This window comes from Rissa tridactyla, chromosome 16, assembly GCF_028500815.1.
Source record: "Rissa tridactyla isolate bRisTri1 chromosome 16, bRisTri1.patW.cur.20221130, whole genome shotgun sequence".
In the NCBI taxonomy this organism is placed as follows: domain Eukaryota; kingdom Metazoa; phylum Chordata; class Aves; order Charadriiformes; family Laridae; genus Rissa; species Rissa tridactyla.
This window is the reverse complement of record NC_071481.1, coordinates 6,354,188-6,370,954: the sequence shown is the minus strand read 5'-3', so window position 1 is coordinate 6,370,954 and position 16,767 is coordinate 6,354,188. Positions and strand designations below refer to the sequence as shown.

General features: G+C 42.4%; 1 protein-coding gene across 5 annotated transcripts; it reads left to right on the top strand.

Moving 5' to 3' along the window:
• Positions 1–460: 460 nt before the first annotated feature.
• Positions 461–16,384, top strand: TNFRSF4 (TNF receptor superfamily member 4). 5 transcript variants are annotated; one of them, XM_054222780.1, is made up of 8 exons: positions 461–545; positions 1,378–1,442; positions 6,091–6,213; positions 6,569–6,670; positions 7,100–7,166; positions 7,696–7,925; positions 8,240–8,356; positions 9,083–12,503. In XM_054222780.1, exons 1-8 carry the CDS (start codon positions 529–531, stop codon positions 9,151–9,153), a joined length of 792 nt encoding a protein of 263 aa, XP_054078755.1. In that variant the 5' UTR covers positions 461–528; the 3' UTR covers positions 9,154–12,503. The 5 variants fall into 5 exon arrangements, 3 of the variants coding, with proteins under 3 accessions (XP_054078755.1, XP_054078756.1, XP_054078754.1); XR_008469554.1 differs by adding an exon at positions 15,219–16,384 and having other exon boundaries at positions 472–4,267; positions 9,083–12,219; XR_008469555.1 differs by having other exon boundaries at positions 472–4,267; positions 9,083–9,205; positions 12,053–12,503.
• Positions 16,385–16,767: the final 383 nt, after the last annotated feature.

The following is a 16,767-nucleotide window of genomic DNA, read 5'->3' as shown; positions in this document are numbered from 1 at the left end:
CTCTGTGCAAATTAATGATGCTGATGAACTCATGAATGATGAAGCTGGGGGAAATACAGGCTTTGCTTTTGTACTGCTTTTGCCGGAGCAATGTACAGTCAGCGCTTGGGAAGCTTTTTAATCAGTCTGGTTTTGGGTAATCTCTAAAAAAAATCTTGCAACAGAAGGGTCATATCCACTACTGTCTGAAATAGAAAATTTATTTTTACCCTGGTTCCATCTTTACTGTAAAAACTCCTCTTTCTGAAGGGTTGCCTGAAAATCCAAGTGAGATGTTATATTTGATTAAATTTATTCTCTTAATATAATGTAAATATAAGTATTGCTGTCTGTTTCTGTTCTAGTATTCCCTCTCTCCCTTTTTTTTTATTTTTTGTTTTTGTTAAATGGCTTGTATCAGAGTCTTTTTATATACATATCTTTTTTCATTAAATATTTTTCTCCATGCTTTGGAAATGTTGCTGGTTTAAGGTTTGTCGGTGAGTGGGGGAAAAATTGAAACTCTTCAGAGGACAGACAAATTAAAATATGATTTTGAAAGAACTGTAAGTTATCAGTTCAGCTGATAATCTTGTGTTAAAGTGAACTTAGAACGTCTGCCACATTAGTCAGCCCCCACTCCCCTCTGCCCCCTACCAACGCCCCATGTGTACTTGATTGCAGGGTGGTGAGATTTTAATGTGGCTAGAATCTGGAGATGTTCAGAACAAAATCCTATGTCTAAACATGTGGTGCTTAGCGGAAGTCATAAGTACGGCTGGTTTAGATTGATTGGCAAAAGCTTTAGGTTTTGCTTTGCTGCTGTTTTAACTAGGGCTTCAAAAATATGCAATGACCTGTGCTTTGAACTGTCACAAAATTATACGTGTAAACATACATTTTTGCAATGTGGTTGTTGCCAGTCTGGTTAAGACAAAAGTTGTAGCAGTATTAGTTGATAATTATATAAATGCCCTGCCTGCATTCTTGTATTATACTCTAGTTGTTTGCACAGCTCAATTATTTAGATATAATTTGAGTGGGCAAGTTCTATCTTGTCACACCTGACGCTCAGAAAGCAAGGGCTAGTTTGCAGAGGGATTCTTCAGCAGCCGAAATATGATGATGAAATATGGGACTTTATCTGTCAATAGAGGCAAAGATTTGCATACACACTCGTAGTTTAATATTCTGGTAATGTAAGCATGGAATCCCTTGAAAAATACAAGGCAACACAATATTTAACTAGCAACTGCAAAAATGTTGAAGTACGTACTGTTGTTGCAGTATTTGCCTCTTAACTGATAAATCTGAAACTTGAGGAGCAACTGGGAAAAATTAATTTTTAATGTATGCATAGAGTTCTGCCCCTTAATGTGTTTTGTTTTTCTCTGCCAGAAATCAGGATCACATGTTAAGTAACAGCTGTAAGGATAAAGTGGACTGCGTGGTGAAATTTGGAGGTACATGAGATTATTCCTGTTTTGGAATTTTAGAAGTTCGAACTATTCTAATTTGTCCATAGACTTATTTATTTTTAAAAATTCTTCAAGTATTTTATATGCACTCAATCTTTCTCAGATCGTTTTAGGCCCTTTCCCGTAGGGGAACTCTTACTTGGCTGTAATCCCTAAGGAATCTAGTGACTCTTTCTTTAAAGCCTTTTATTAAGCACTAGTTTCGAATTCCATGTTTGGTAGTTTGGGGTTTTTTGATGTACACAGGCAATCTGCCTACTGTTAATAGGACTTGGTCTCTGAGAGCTACTATCTCATGGACATGTTTCATCTTTCCAGAATTCAAAAGCTTGCATGGAATATCTGGGATAAGCATCTGTAGTCAAAAATTATACATGTATATTGAATAAAAGCAGAGCAAGGTCTTATTTCTGTCCCGTAGCGTGGCTCAACTCGCCACTCTGGAACTCCCCTCTCCTACTACGACCAGAGTAGCTGCATCCAGGCTGGTTTTTGGAAGCAGCCCATGATGCCCACAGCAATGCCAAGCAGCATTTGGGAGAGGTTAATCTGCATTGGTAAAAATCCAGCCAAGGAGTGTGCTAGTTGTGGAACGCTATGGGATTATCACTGTTCTCTCCCTGTTTTAGTTACTTGCATGATATAGCCAGGTAAAGAAATCTGGCAATATGAAGCCTGTCAACACTTAAGGATGCCATACATAAAAGTTGAATTCTCAAGATGGTTTACGAAGTTTGTGTGAACTGCTTTTATTAAAAGAGCATTTAATTTGTATTAAAGTATCCTTAAGAAGAATATCAGTGTTTGGTCATCACCGCGCTAGTATTGAGTTTTCAGTTTAAGTGTGTGTAGCAGAATTTTAACCTTACCTTGTTTATGAACATCATAGGCGTCTGTATTTTCAGTTTCTTACTGAATAGTTGACTTACTGAATAGGTGAAGTCTTCTACTGTTTGTGAAAGAGAATTGGGGAAAAAAAAGCCTGGTTAAATATTGCTGAGGGAATGACTGAGTTATGAGGCATAAAGCTACTTCAGTGGCATTGAGTGTGATACTGCAATGGGAAGAGATTTGGCTATTTCCTGCGTGCAGGTACTGAGTGTGAAGGCAGTTGAAATTCAGCTGGGATGGTTTACTTGCTCTGTCAGCTTTGATCCCTTTTGGAAAGAGTAGCTTTAGGATATAACTTCTTTTCCATAGCGGTTGTTTTCCAAAATGCTTGGAAAATAGAAGTAGAAAAATAGTTACTGTTTTGCCTCACTTTTGTCTCCCCTTCCACTCTTAAACAGTCTTACGGAAATTTAAGAAAGAAATGAAAAGCAGCAGTTCTGGATAAAAAAGGGCAGGATGTTGCTGTTCAGTCCTCCCAAATACTGCAGGCTAATTGGGATTCCAAATGTACTTCTCTTCCAGTCAAATCTCCTTTGCATTTAGATGTACCTTGACTGTAGATCTGCTTTGTCTGGGAAGTCTGGCCATGTTTTTCAACTAACTTAAATAAAACATCTTTGATTACTGTAGGATGTCTTGTTTCCTTGTGCCTTTGCATAAGAGTTGCTCGAGTCCCTTAGAACGGGAAGACTGAAAATTTACATCCTAGATCAGTAAGATCAAATTAGTAAAAATCAATAGTGAGCCTGGAAAGTTAAAGCACGCTAATTCCTAGTGTGACCACTTTTTTGCTCTGCTCTACATGCTTGTGTTAGGTGGGGGCAGGACTGCTGTGCCAGTGTGCTATTCGGCCTCCTCCATTGCTGTCTGGTTGTTGCTGGTGCGCACACCTGGATGGAGAAGCCTTCTGGGGCTTTGAATTCCAGAGTTAATGTGCTTCTGTGGAACAAATTAGCATCAGAAGTAGCTGGTACATGAATATTGCTTTCTTTGCTTTCATAGAGCACACCTGTGCTGGAAGCCTTTATTTCCATGGGGGCAACTGGTAGGGGTGACACAAAGTCTCTGTTTTGGAGTCAGGCGCTTACTTTTCTTCAGTGGCAATGCAGGGAGTCTGATATTAAGAGTCGAAATGGAGACTGCAGACCCTTCTCATCCGTAGCTTTTGCTAGCTCCTGAGGGCAATAATGAGATGACTGATGATTTGTGATTCCACACTTTCCCTGAGAAGCGAAATGTATTAACAACATTGGTTTTTATACAGCAATAAAAGTCACGGGTCTGTCGTTACCTTGAGACCAAGGGGAGAGCATCTGTCTGTACTTCTTTTAAGGAGCAAACCTGTGTGGGCTATGTTTCATTTTACTCACGGCTCTCATCCGTAAAGGTTTTCAGTCATTACCCCTCTATTGCTTTAATACTCCTCTTTACAATAACAAGGATCATCTCTTCTGGTTCTCCTGGCACTCAAGGCGCCTGTGCTTTAATACAATGTGGAGAGGTATGTACCTGGCTGGAGGCACTCTGTTTTAAGGCTGTGAATAGAAACCTTTTCATAATGCTGTTCAGCATGCCATCTTGCTGCCTGTGAATATTTTAGCTGTGAACTGCAGAAAATAGGTTTGCAGGGTGTGGAAAAAAGGATGGGGGCGTGGAGTACATGCTGGGAGTTTCCCAGCAACTGACATATGAATTTATTCTGGTTGCCAGCAGTTTAGAATCACTTCTCTAAAAGTTTGCCGCTATTAGAATTTTGCTGGGACAACAGGGCTGCATTATGGTAGCTGTAGGTTTTTACTCGTATTTTTCTGCTGTTTCGTTCTTGCTGCTGGCAGTCCCTATTAGCCATTGCTTGGTATTGAAATGCAAAGAACATCACTATCTTTTCCGTGAAAAATGCTGTAAGGACTGTGCCCCTGGTAAGTAATTTTCACTGGATGTTGGTTATAGTTGCGCGATGTAATATCTATCAGTTAATAACCCACAGGTGGTAGAAAACACCATGTTGGAAAAAAGCGTTTGAGGAGACTTTCCTATCAGTCTGGACTGACAGAGATTATTTCTATAACATAGTACATTTAGGAATCCATCTTTTTGAAAGAGCTACATGTTCTTTAACTTATTTTGTGCGGCTCAGCTTTCTTAATGTGTTGGTCTTGTGCGTTTTCATTGTGGGAGTACTGGCTGAGAAAAGGTGGTGGCATTTATGTTACTGTCCTTTACGTATCACATAAAGAAGCTCAGAAATCTTGCATAGTACTGGAAAACTTTAGGTAATTAATTCTATTTCTAAAGATGGCTTGTTAAGCTTTCTTTCGTAGCAAGGTTTTACTACTTAAGACTTGGTGGTTTTTTTAAGGAAAAAAAAGTGTTTCTGAACTCAGTTTAAAGAAAGGCATACTTGTATGCAGGTAAAGATATTCCTTTATCTCTAAAGTTTTTTGTTCCTCCTTGAGCTGAAAGAACTTTTATCAGGTTTTAGGCATTGTTAGCAAATCTGCTGCTGTTGGGGAGACATTTCTTCATAGTCTCTTCCTGATTGTGTAAATGGTAAAAAATGTGGAAGTGTACTGCATATATGGTCATCACTAAAAATTTCCTGTATTTTGATAGCACTTAATAAAATGCAGAGAAAATTAGAGTGATCGAGAGACTTGGTGCTCGTTGTTCACCTACAGAACGGGAAAATGGAGAACCAAAACGAAAGAAGCAGTCTGTGAGAAGAAAGATGTATTTAAGCTCAAGTGTAAAAACCCTAGTCATTAGAGCTGTCTGTATAGTTCCTGCAGCCTGTGCTGTAATGGAGGGAAGCTGTGAGATAGAAGAAACATATCTGACTCCTTTCTTTTCCAGGATCCACTGGTAACTTGCCGTTTCGGTTTGGGCAAGTTACTTTGCTTACGAACTTTGTCGTCCTAGCGCATCAATGTGAACTTCTGTGGAAGCGCTGTGTATTGTACAGGTCGGAGGATGTGGGTGCAAGCATTCAGAGCTTGTTTCTAAATGCACTGTGTGGTACAGACATGCTGTTTGGAATAGTAACAAATGCCTGCCTTACATCTTGCGCTGTGTCTCACTGTTTATGAAGTGGAGCTAGTAACATCTTTGATGTTGCTGGGCGCCAATACAGATGCATATCAAAATACAACCGCATTCTTTCATGCCTAATGGGCTTTCAGAATGCCAACAGAAAGGTACTACAAACATATATTCTTGACTGCTTCACTAATGTATTTTCTGCAAACCTGAGCAGTCCATTGCCATCATTTGTACCTGTTTGGGATTACTTTGGGTTGAATTGCATGATTTATGTCAGAAGGGAAGGCAGGATCTGTCATAGAGCCATTGTATTACACTGGAGATCAGACCTATTGCTGTGCTTAAAAACCTGCTTTTTTTCCCTAACCGATACTGGCTGCAAACTGTGATGTCTAAACCATATGAAAAGGTGGTCTGGAGAAGTGATATTTGGAATCCACTGGGAGAATCATTTGGGGCATTGTCTCAACTCTTAGCGAGTCATCAGGCCCCTACTAGCTCATTTTGGCTGCATAATTTACAGTGATGCTATGGGCCAATGCTTTTAGGGATTCTGGTGTATCTAAATCTGCTGGATGTTTTAAGTCAGAGTTGTAAGTGGAACTGTTGCTTTCTGGGCAATCTTTCATTCTAATGCATGAAAACCAAGAGGATTTTTTTCTGATAACAATCAGTTCCTCCTTCTATGTGGTCTTTCTTTTAGGTGAAAGAATGAGAAGCCGCTGCACAACAACAACAGATACAGTCTGCGCTCCCTGTCAAGACGAATACTTTAATAGTGAGCACAACCACAGCTTCTGCAAGAGTTGTACGATCTGTGACACTAGTAAGTCAGCTGTATAGCGGTCATTTCTTGATACAAATTTGGGAGACAATCAGTCTTCATATCTTTGCGTGCTCCTCAAAGGCTGATGTCCTAAAGCCTGTCACTTGAGATGACCAAGCCCAAACACTGGGTTGTCACTGCAGTAGCTGATAACTCCTGGTTGGTACTGGTGGTGGAGCCTTCAAAGGGAAGCAGGCTTGCACTGCCTGAAAACGGGTGTCTTCAGAATTGTTAATGAACTCTGCTCTCCGCGGTTGTTTCTACACACAACAGATAGGCACCGAGTAATTAATATTTTGTGCCTTTCTTAACTTATTTCTTGTCTCTCACATGCCCTGTATTCTGTTGTTGCTAGCAAAGGGGAGCAAGGAAGTGAAGAAGTGTGAGAAGACCTCTGACAGAATTTGCATGTGCGATGCAGGTTACATGCCAGATGACAGCCATCCACTGCGAAGCGGTAAGTTAGTGATGTGTCAGACTCTCCAAACTCTTGCCTCCGCTTCAGGTGAGATGCTTGTTATTTCTAGTGTAAAAGCTGCTTGTCTTTTGGCTCACTGATGTCTCCGCACAAGTGTTAACAGCAGGGTAGTTGTGCAAACGGTTGCTTTGATTCCTGAGCTGTCAGAAATCTTAATGCTCTCCTTGTTAATATCCATAGCCAGTAGAGAAAACGGGAAACCTTGCCAGTTGCAGGCTAAAATGAGCCTCTGAGCATGTTGTATTACTTCTGACCCAATGAGTGTGGTTTGTAGAGGCTATGTGAGTTTTGTTTGGTCTGTTCCATAAGCTAGACTACTGGAATAAGCTATTAGTATAACTAACGTGTGGTTGTCATACAGTTATGTTGCTAACTGAACTCAGATTCTCTCTCTTTCTTTTTTTCCAGCATGCTTACCATGTCCTGAAGGGTCTTATTCCACAGGGAGAAATGAAAACTGCAAACCTTGGACCAAGTACGTATCACTGATCTAAACATGCCCAGAGCAACATTTTTGGGTTTATCTCGGTAGCAGTTGATGCCCAAATCATGGTGTATAGAGTAAACCTGCAGTAGGTGTGACAAAACCGTGTTTCTCATGGCTCTCAGGAGCCTTGAGCAGTCTGTGTACTGATTTGAAGCATCTGCCTGCCTTCCACCCTTTCTTCGCCTACAGCAACAACAGTATTCTCAGCCTTTTGGTTTTTTAAAGGTCTGGATGTTTTGTTTCTCTAGCAAAAGGTTCCCTTGCCAAATGCAGATGTGCTTCAAGGCTGTTAGGTACACGGTTGCAAAGAAAAACAGAATGTCAGGTTTTTTCCAGTAATAACTGTGATTAGCTTAGTTGTTCTTCACATATTCTGTAGAATCTAGGAAAGGTGAAGCCTGAGTTTGTGTTGATAAAAAAAGTATTGTAATATTCACTGGCTTTTTCCATGGAGATTACTTAAAGTGCAATACTGCAACTGTTTGAAACTCTACACTAATTTATGTTGTGTCTCTAGCTGCAGCGTTCTTGGGAAAAGCACTCTTCGACCAGGGACAAAAACAGCTGATGCTGTTTGCAGCAACCATGTCACACAGCCAGCTACCTCGCAGAGTGCAATACCTGCTTTGAATCTTTCCAATGCTGACCACAAGAATAAGATGTCGACTGCAACGTTCTCACCGTCCAGATCTAGTGTGATTCCTTTCATTTGCACGGATACAAACAGCCCCACAGAGACTAACTGGGGTAAGGAGAGGGAATAACCAAGTCTAGTCTATTTACTAGAGCTGCTCAGTAATTTTCACCTGAAGTTGATTTCATTGGAAATGAAATCACACTCTTTCTCAGAAGCCATATCTGTATTTTACACAGTCTTTCAGTGAGACATGCACGGGATTCCAGACTTCTTGCTAGTCTGCTTGGCAGCTGAGATTTGTAGGCTTTGTGGTTCAGGGGTGCTTCTGGAGTTCTAGGTTCCTTCTTCTGAAGCTGGAAAGCCATGGAAACTGCAGCTAGAACCATGCACCTTTTTTAGTGTATTCTTCTATTTTTCCTTCCAGGGTCTTTATCACTTATCCTTATTTGTCTGATATTGCTCATGGTGAGTGGAATGTCCATCCTTCTGTTGATTATCCAAGCAGCCAAAAAAGAGACCAAGAGGAGGAAAAACCGTCAAGGTGAGTTTCTTTTTATGGTGAAAAATGTACAGAAAATAATAATCAGGGCCCTGTGTTTGAACTTTGATAATTGGTTCTAATCATAATGAAGGCTACCTGACTAAGTAGCACAGTGTCATCTGCAGTTAATGCCAGTGGTTCATCCTCTGTGTAGTCCTGATGCACTGGAGGTCATAGTGTCTCAAGTTTTGCATTCTTACAGAGCAAAGATTCCCCAACTTGTTGACCAGCAGAAGGATTCTCTCTCTTTCTCTAACTTTAACTCCTTCTAGCTTTTTCCTCCCTTCGTCCCTGCAAAAATGAGGTAATGATTTTGTGCAGGGAATTCTATTCAGTACAGTCAGGATCCAGAATCAACAGTCTTTTAAAGAGTATATGGTGAACTTTTTTGCCTACGTAAAGTGAGTTGTCTTGAAGCGTCACCTGCAAACACAGGAAATGTTTGACTGAGAAGAGCTGAATTCTATAGTGAGAATTAAGTGGCAGCCTGGCTCTTGAATCAGCCCACAGCTGCCTCGTGTTCCATTGACAGAGCAATGAGAAAGTGTATTTTCACTGTTCCCTATGCTTAATGTTTGCACTGGCTGGAAAGGCAAGCACTATCCCAAATGTCATTCAGGTCCCTAGTCTTTTATGAAACTAGAAAAGTCCCTGACTTCCCTTTTCCTGACCTTTCTACTCTGTATAGTATTTTTTTATGTTTTGTTATTATTATCTGTCTTTCAGGAGGAGGGAGCTGTCGATACCCTGTCCAGGAAGAACAAATTCACTCCAATTCTAGTCTCATCAAAAACTGACTCCGCATTACGCTTCTGTTTCTTGCATTTCTGAGCCGATCGATTGTAACAAGTAATGTGACGGAGCATTCTGTGGCTGTATGCGTGGATGTGTGTAACTGTTTAATTGCACTTCGGTTCCTTTGGTCTCGTTGAGTGGCCCCTTTGGCATTAGGACCCATGGGAGTAGCTGTTCTTGCTGAAATCACGTGATTCTTTCTCTTTGGCAGATCCTGCGCACAGCATCCCTGTTGCCAGACTGAGTTGATAATAGTCTGCTCTGCATTTCTAGCCAATTCTGTATGTAGTGATGGGCAGTTGTCTTTGGACTGAAGAAAGTGTTTGTGAAGCTGTAAGAGCTGATCATTGAGCAGACAGAAAAAAAGGGAAATCAAAAGACTTGCTTTATGGCTGAGTTTATGTCTTGTCGTACAATTCTGAGATGCTGAGCAGAGCATGTCTCTCTTTTCTCAGTGCAGGTATCTCCAGCGTTTCAGTCTACTTACCAAATGAGCTCTCCTCGCGTTAGGTGGAGAATCTCCCCCGATGAACCTAGCCAGTGTCCCTTGTGCTTCTGTTTTTTTCAAGTTATTTCTTCTTGGTCAAGTAGAGTGGCATATGTCAGCTGTGCCTCCAGAGGCAGCTGTCACTGCTGGTAACTCTCGTGCTGGCCGTGTGCCAGAATAGCACCAGAGTTCTGGTGCTAGTTGTTAAGTGACTGGTAAGAGATGGCTTTTCAATGCCACTTGTCTCTGTTATGCATTTCTTCAAACATACCCATTGAGAAATTGTCATGTTAACATAGTGAACAGTGTATCCATTATCCGGCTAAAAAATGGAATTACTAATGATCACCAGGTAGCTCCAGATCTCCAAGTGTTTGGAAATCTCCACGGAGGTCTTCATGTGTGTGGAAAGTAGAATATGTGGATTGCCAGAAGGCAAAGGGGATGGTAATTTCTGATTAGAACATTATTAGTGGAAACTGTAGTTCAAAATATAGGGGGAAAGGTAGAGTGCCAGTTGTCTGCACTGTAAACTTCAGTAGTTGCCATGTATAACTCATGTTTTATCTATAAGCCCTGTGCAACCAACATGCTGTGTGCTTCCTCTTGGTGGACATCCTGTTGTGTCTATCATCAGCAAGGCTGCTTCAGTCAAGCTTGGACATTTCCACAGTAAAATTGTTTAGCTAAAACCACTTTTGTGAGACTTGATTGCTTGGGATGTAGGGAGAAACACAGAAGCAAGTTTGGTTCCAGACCGTGCTCTGGATTTGGGGAAAGTCTGTTTATGTCTTAGGTTTAGGAGCATGTACATGGACATTCAGAGTTTTTCTGCTGCTGAATGGAAATTTTGTGATGGTTTAGAAAGGAGTAACTCCTTAGATGTTCTCTGTTGATAAGAGGCAAGAGCTGACCTCTGAACACAGTGCTGACTCTCTGGGCCTTCAAGGGTTGCGTTTTAGCAAAGGCGTGTAAAGATGGTGTAACGGTGGATAGATGCCTAAACTGTACTCTGACCATTCATCGGGATGATCACCTTGTGCATGCTGTCAGTGGAATCTTCATTCAAGAAGTGTTCTTGATTTGGTCTCTGTGCAGTTAAAAATGCCTGGTTGTTTGCCTTTACACTGTATGAAACAAATTTTAGTTCTGTAACGTTTTACCGCAAGTTAATCAGTCTGTAGTTTTGGAAAGTGTTCACATTTTAGATGGCAAGTGCAACATCTGAAGTGTCTGAGAGAAGCCTGAAGTGTTACTGTCAATAGCTTTTGCTGTAATTGAAATGCCTCCGTGTAAAAATTCAAGAAGTAATAAAACTTGGGAGTTGTATAATTGAGAAGTGTTTTTCACTTCAAATGTAACTCCTTAGTAGATTACTCATTAGAGGTAGGTATTTTATAAGCACAGTACCAAAGCATATGCCCAAATATGCAACAGGAAATGTATTCAAGAATACAACTGGTGTCTAGAAACATGTTTTTAAACATATGTTTTCTTATATGTTATACATATGGTGTACTTAGCAGTGATTTCTTATTTTGAAGCGTATATACAATGTATATAAGTATTTGTATTATATACGAAGTGTGATAGTGACTTTTTGAAATAAATTGTGGTAGCAGCTAGATGTGCTTGTATGATGTGTATGATCGGAGAGTACAAATGAGCAAAAAGTTATTCCGGTGCGTATAATTCTCACAGAAAGCAGGATCACCAAATGGTCAATCCTGTGGCTTAACTGGCTTTGAGTTCACATGCTGCCTTGCCCCTTGGCTTTCTGTGTGACTTGAGAAAGTCGCGTGTAGTGTTTTATCTCTGTGAAACTGGCCTGACAGCATTTCTGACCTGAGAGTTGCTGGGACGCTCAAGATCATAAAATCCTAGAATTGTTAGGGTTGTAAGGGACCTTAAAGATCATCTAGTTGCAACCCCCCTGCCATGGTTGATGCCAAGATGATGAGGCTCAGCCCCTTCAAAATCGTAGAGCCCCTGTTGTGAACGTAGAGGTCTTTGGAAGTGTGCTGTGGCCTAAATGCTGTTATCTTGCGGTGAACTGGATGGCAAAATGATGAATCTGAGAAATGCATTCCAGGGAAACCCCAACAGATTCTCGGAAACTTATCAAGTTTGTAGGCTCCACTTCCGAGGCAATAAAGCAAGTACCATGTTTCCATGTAACTGAGCAAGGCAGAGATAACTAGCGAGCTATTGTAGGTTGTGGGTTATACGGTGAAAACAGCCCACAGGAGCAGATGAGCTGTTGGCTTGACAGAAGTGCTGCTGTGGCAGCAGAGCTCCTCTGTGGTGTGGACTCATCAGCTGTTTCCGCGAATCTTACTTGTTTTCTGCCCTCTGGCTCAGCCGCACAGGAAGATGCCCGAGTGCACTCACTGTGTTCTCATGCCTTCCTACAGCCTCCCCATCAGGAGATGTCCTGCGAACTAGGGCATGGCTTCCCTCTGCCTGAAGAATGAACCGACGCTGGCTGTGGAAGGGCACAGCAGGGTAGCGGAGAACAAGTTGCATTTGCTCATCGTTTGGAAGACAAGAACAGCCAATTCGGTGTGCTGTGTGGCTGAAGGTCTGTAATAGCAAGCGCTCCCAGACTGCGATTGCTGGTTTTTGTGCTAATCCATACCGGTGAGCCTGTCTGTGCCGGCTGCCCTGCTGGAGGACTGTATCCAGTCGCTGTGCCAAGACGTATAATCCTATCAGAAGAGTTAAACCATAATAACATCTGATAGGATTGGAGGCATTTACGATTTGATTTTTTTTTTTGAGGATTTCTGTGTTGGTAGACTGCCAGTTTAAATAAACTGGTGTAGGTATTTCACTCTAAATAAAGGAATAACATTTTTTTTTTAATTGCCATCTTCAGTCTTGTCACTCTTTCTGTGAAAAACTTGCTTGGATTTTTTTGTTCCAGTCTTCCCTAAAACGGCAGAAAGTAGTTAAAAATAGGCAGAAAATCTTGAACAAATTGGTGCTGCCTTCTGCCCACGCTTGCCTTCCTACGTGCCAGAAATGAAACTTTCCCTTCTCAAAGGTATGGGCCTGTGTCACAAAGCAAGTTCCTGTTTTTCAACCATTCAGATTTCCCCGTTTTTGGGCACTTGAGAGAGACACAGTCTGAATTGTGCAGCTTCAGCTAAGCTGATAAAGATAGGGCTGTACTGGAAACTTTTTCCGGTGTAATGCAGTAAGCTGAGGTGTCAGTTTGTCTTTTATTCTGCAAACCAGTGCTAACTCTGGTTTTAGTGTGAACTCTACTGGCAGTTAGAGTACTTGGTAAACCCATGTGATTTGTAAATTAAATGCCTCTTGGTTGCCACAGAGCCCTGATTCAGGAAGTCGTTTGTGCAGATGCAAAACTGTCTGTATGAATGTTGTCACTGAAATTTGACCTATTGATTGTTTTAAGAACTGTCTGTAAAACTGACTAATATCCGTGTGAAAATGAATAATTTAACTTTTCAACTGCACTATTCATGAGTTACGCGCCACGGGGCCAGCCCCTTACGCTGTTTCTAATTAGCTACAGGAGGAAAACCAAACAAAAAACCAACCCCTCTTGTCTTTGGGATTTCCATCTACAGTATTTTTCCCTCTCTTACATGCGAGGCTATCGCATATCTAACTCCATATCGCCTGGAGTTTTAACAAGGCAATTTGGTTAAAAGGGAGGTTTGTTTTGCTAATTGCTTTGCTGTATTCAGTTTTGGAGAAGGATTAGGACAAGAACAGATGGTATTTGAGAGCCACGTTGGAAAAAAATCATATAAATGAGCTGGGTTTTGCAGTTCTTGAACACTCCTTTCATACCGCAGATTTGGCAGTTAACATACGTATTTCATATTTCAGTAGTTGTTATAATAAAAAAAACCCAACCCACAGATCCGTAAGTTTGTGCTTTTTATGTTCACTTCCTCCGTTGTCTTTTTTGGTCTTCCCCTGAAATATATGACAAGCTTCTGCTACTGCAGCTACCCTAGATCCTTTATCTCCTGCCTTTTCTCTTCTTTCACGTTCTCCTGTGACTTAGAAGTGCATCAAAGTGACTCAGGTTTGCCATGAGAGACTTAAGAAAGGTCACATCCGCTGATAGACGCTGTGACAGGTGCTAAGCTGGGAAGGAAATACACGGCTTGGTAACGTCAGGGACTTGAGGTTTTTGCGTTCTGTCTGGTTCGGTTTCCCTCTATGAAATGTCAGTTATGGTACTACCTGGCCTCTGCGCCATTGGGATTGTCTGTGAGGAGTTGCCACTTTTGGTGGCCGGGCTGTGCAAACAACCCCCAGAGGTAGCTGCGAGACTCGTTCCATGGGCTAAGGCAGGGCTCCCATGGGTGCGTGCTGCAGGGTCCTTAGTGCTGTGTGAAGGAAGGATCCGGGGGTCTTTGCAAAGCCCTAATTGTTTTGGGGTGAGAATTTAACCGGTCTCAGGAACCCACCTGTGGCACTCACTACCTGAATCACACGTGCTTATGCCACATTGTGTGACTCCTGTGCCCCCAGCCTTAGCTGGGGCAGGTTTGCAGGGCAGTCATTCTCCCAGTGGGCCAAAAGAGGGCAGGCATTAGACAGGTGCTGCAAATACCCCCGGATCTGGAAACCCCCAGGGGAGCCAGTCCTTGTCACTGCAAAACCTCAAGGCTGGCCTAAAGGTCAGCAGAGCTCAAAGGAACACAATTCTGTCTTCTCCTTTCAGGCTGCAGATAAATTATTTGTCCCTAAGGTTTGTTTGGTTTTGTTTTTTTTTTTTTACACCAGTCTTTGGGACAGTACTATGTGAGCTGTCACCATTCATATGGTGTCCTTCTGGGGAGTTGATGTCCCTGTGTCCCCCTGGTGCCAGCCTCACCGTCTGCTTGCTGCGGCACTGACCTGCACCCCATGCACTGGCTGTTCCTCCACGCTTTCTGCAGCCCACCAGAACTGCTGTTCTACCACTGGTTCCCTGGTGTGAGGAACGTTTCTTGTAGCTGTCACGACATAGCCAAGGGCTCTTTAAGTAAAGACAGACTGACAGTTGTTTCCCAAGATCATAGACAAGTTCTGTACAACAGAATGTGAATCCTGTAGGTAGCAATGGAGTCTCTTTTTTGCAATGGGATGGAATCAGTTTATGAGATGGAGCTTACAAGGCAATTTGTACATCAGTCTTACATATTTGTTATTCAGAAATGACGTACATTTCATGTGAACAACCTCTTACATTTAGGAGAACTGCATGGCTTCTTTGGTCACTCATTGTGGGTAATCAGTAAAATCTCAATGTCAGGAAACCGAGTAACTCTCCCTGGCAACGACAGTATATTGTTAATGACGTTAAGTCCAAGGCCAGGCTGGATGAGGCTTTGAGCAACCTGGGCTTGGTGGGAGGTGTCCCTGGCCAGGGCAGGGGCGTTGGAACTAGATGATCTTTAAGGTCCCTTCCAACCCGAACCATTCTGTGATTCTGTGTGAGTGTCAGTAAAGCTACTGGACTTGCAAGAACTAACTGCATGTCTGAGAAATGGTGACGCTCTTTTTTTGGGGTTTTGTTTTGTTTGGTTGTTTGTTTTTTGTTCTTTCCAACAGGTTAGTAATTTGGACAGTTCAGCAAACTGGCGGCTCTTGTGGCCCCAAGCAAAAAGGAAGCTGTAAAATGAGGCTCCTGGCGATGTGCGTAATGTTCAGCTCATGGCTGCATATCCTTAAGGTGGGCAAAAGCAGAATTCTCAGCTGGTTCTGTAAGTACTCTTAGGAATGTGGGCCCTGAAGACAGGTAGAAGTTGCCTCATCAGTGCACTTCGGTGGGTGGAAGAATCCACTGGTTCTTCCTTCGGATCTCATCCTTGGGCACTCCTTCTAGTGTGATATGTGCGGGTCATGGAGCACAGCGGAGGGAGAAGGGATTAGGAGATCTGTAACACTTTTTCTTCTGTTCCACCACTGTGTGTGCTTATGTTTCAGCCTTAATCTGCCCTGAGCCACTGCATTTGGGGTCTTTTGCCACATGTGTTTCTGTACCTTCCTTTGCTGAAGGAAGGAGAAGAAACCCGTCTTCCTCAGTTCTCCTGATAGAGTGAGGCACCACACTCAGAACTGAGCTCATTTATTGGAGACAATCATAAAAGATTAAGGCCTCTTCATCCATGACTGAGAAACTAGAGCCTGGCACGCAAGAGACCCTTTGGTTCAAACTCCAGCACACAAGCCCTTGCAGAGTCTGTCTCCAAAGGCACAGCAGCATCAGCGTTTGGATGCTACTTTTTAGTGGCAACTGGGAACTCTGAACCCTGAGGCATTTCTGAGCATCTCGGCCCCTCGCTTCTTCTCTTTGCCTCTTCATGTCTGTGCTATGTCTTCCTGTTTTGTGCATTGAGAAGGCACTGCGTGACGTACGTGCTCAGACAACCCCAAAGACCACATTGCTTCCAGTGGCTCATTGAGATTGACGTGGATTGAAAGAAGCTGTGCAGGCCACAGAACCTCTGCTTGCGCGTGAAGGTAAAGACTGTAAGGATTCCTCATTTCTGAAAAGTCTCAGTCCAATATTGTCTAGTTAGTCCTGTAGCTGCTGCTGAATAAAACCACCAAACAGGTTATGAGGAGGTGAGAATTACTGCTTATTGATAAGTGAAATAGGCATTTGTTCTATCAATAGGTGCAGAGAGAGCTGGAAGCCGTACCAGGCAGCAGCGTGGAACCTGGCAGCATTGACGTACATCACGTGCAGGACTGAGTGAGAAAGGGATTGACAGATGAAATGTCACTTCCTTATGTCAGAGACAGGTAAGGTTAGCTTTAGAAAAAACCCCTAAAGATTTTGCAGCCAGATAGTCAAGTTGTCTCTGAAAGGTCGCTGCTGACTCTACAGATTTAGCCTTGGCATGTGCAACTATTGTCTGTGATCTGACTGTAAATTTTCCATCACCTGGCAGTATTTGTGCGCGACTGTGGTGCTTGAACAAGAATGAAAACACGTAGAGACCAATTCAGAAAATACCAACATTGAAAAAAGATAGAGGGTAATAAATTATTAATTCCTATTCTGATAAACACCAGGTATGAGATATCGCATACGCTAACTGCCTGTCTGCAACCAGGCCTGGGGGTCCCTTGCATACCAACTGCCAGTTGTCTT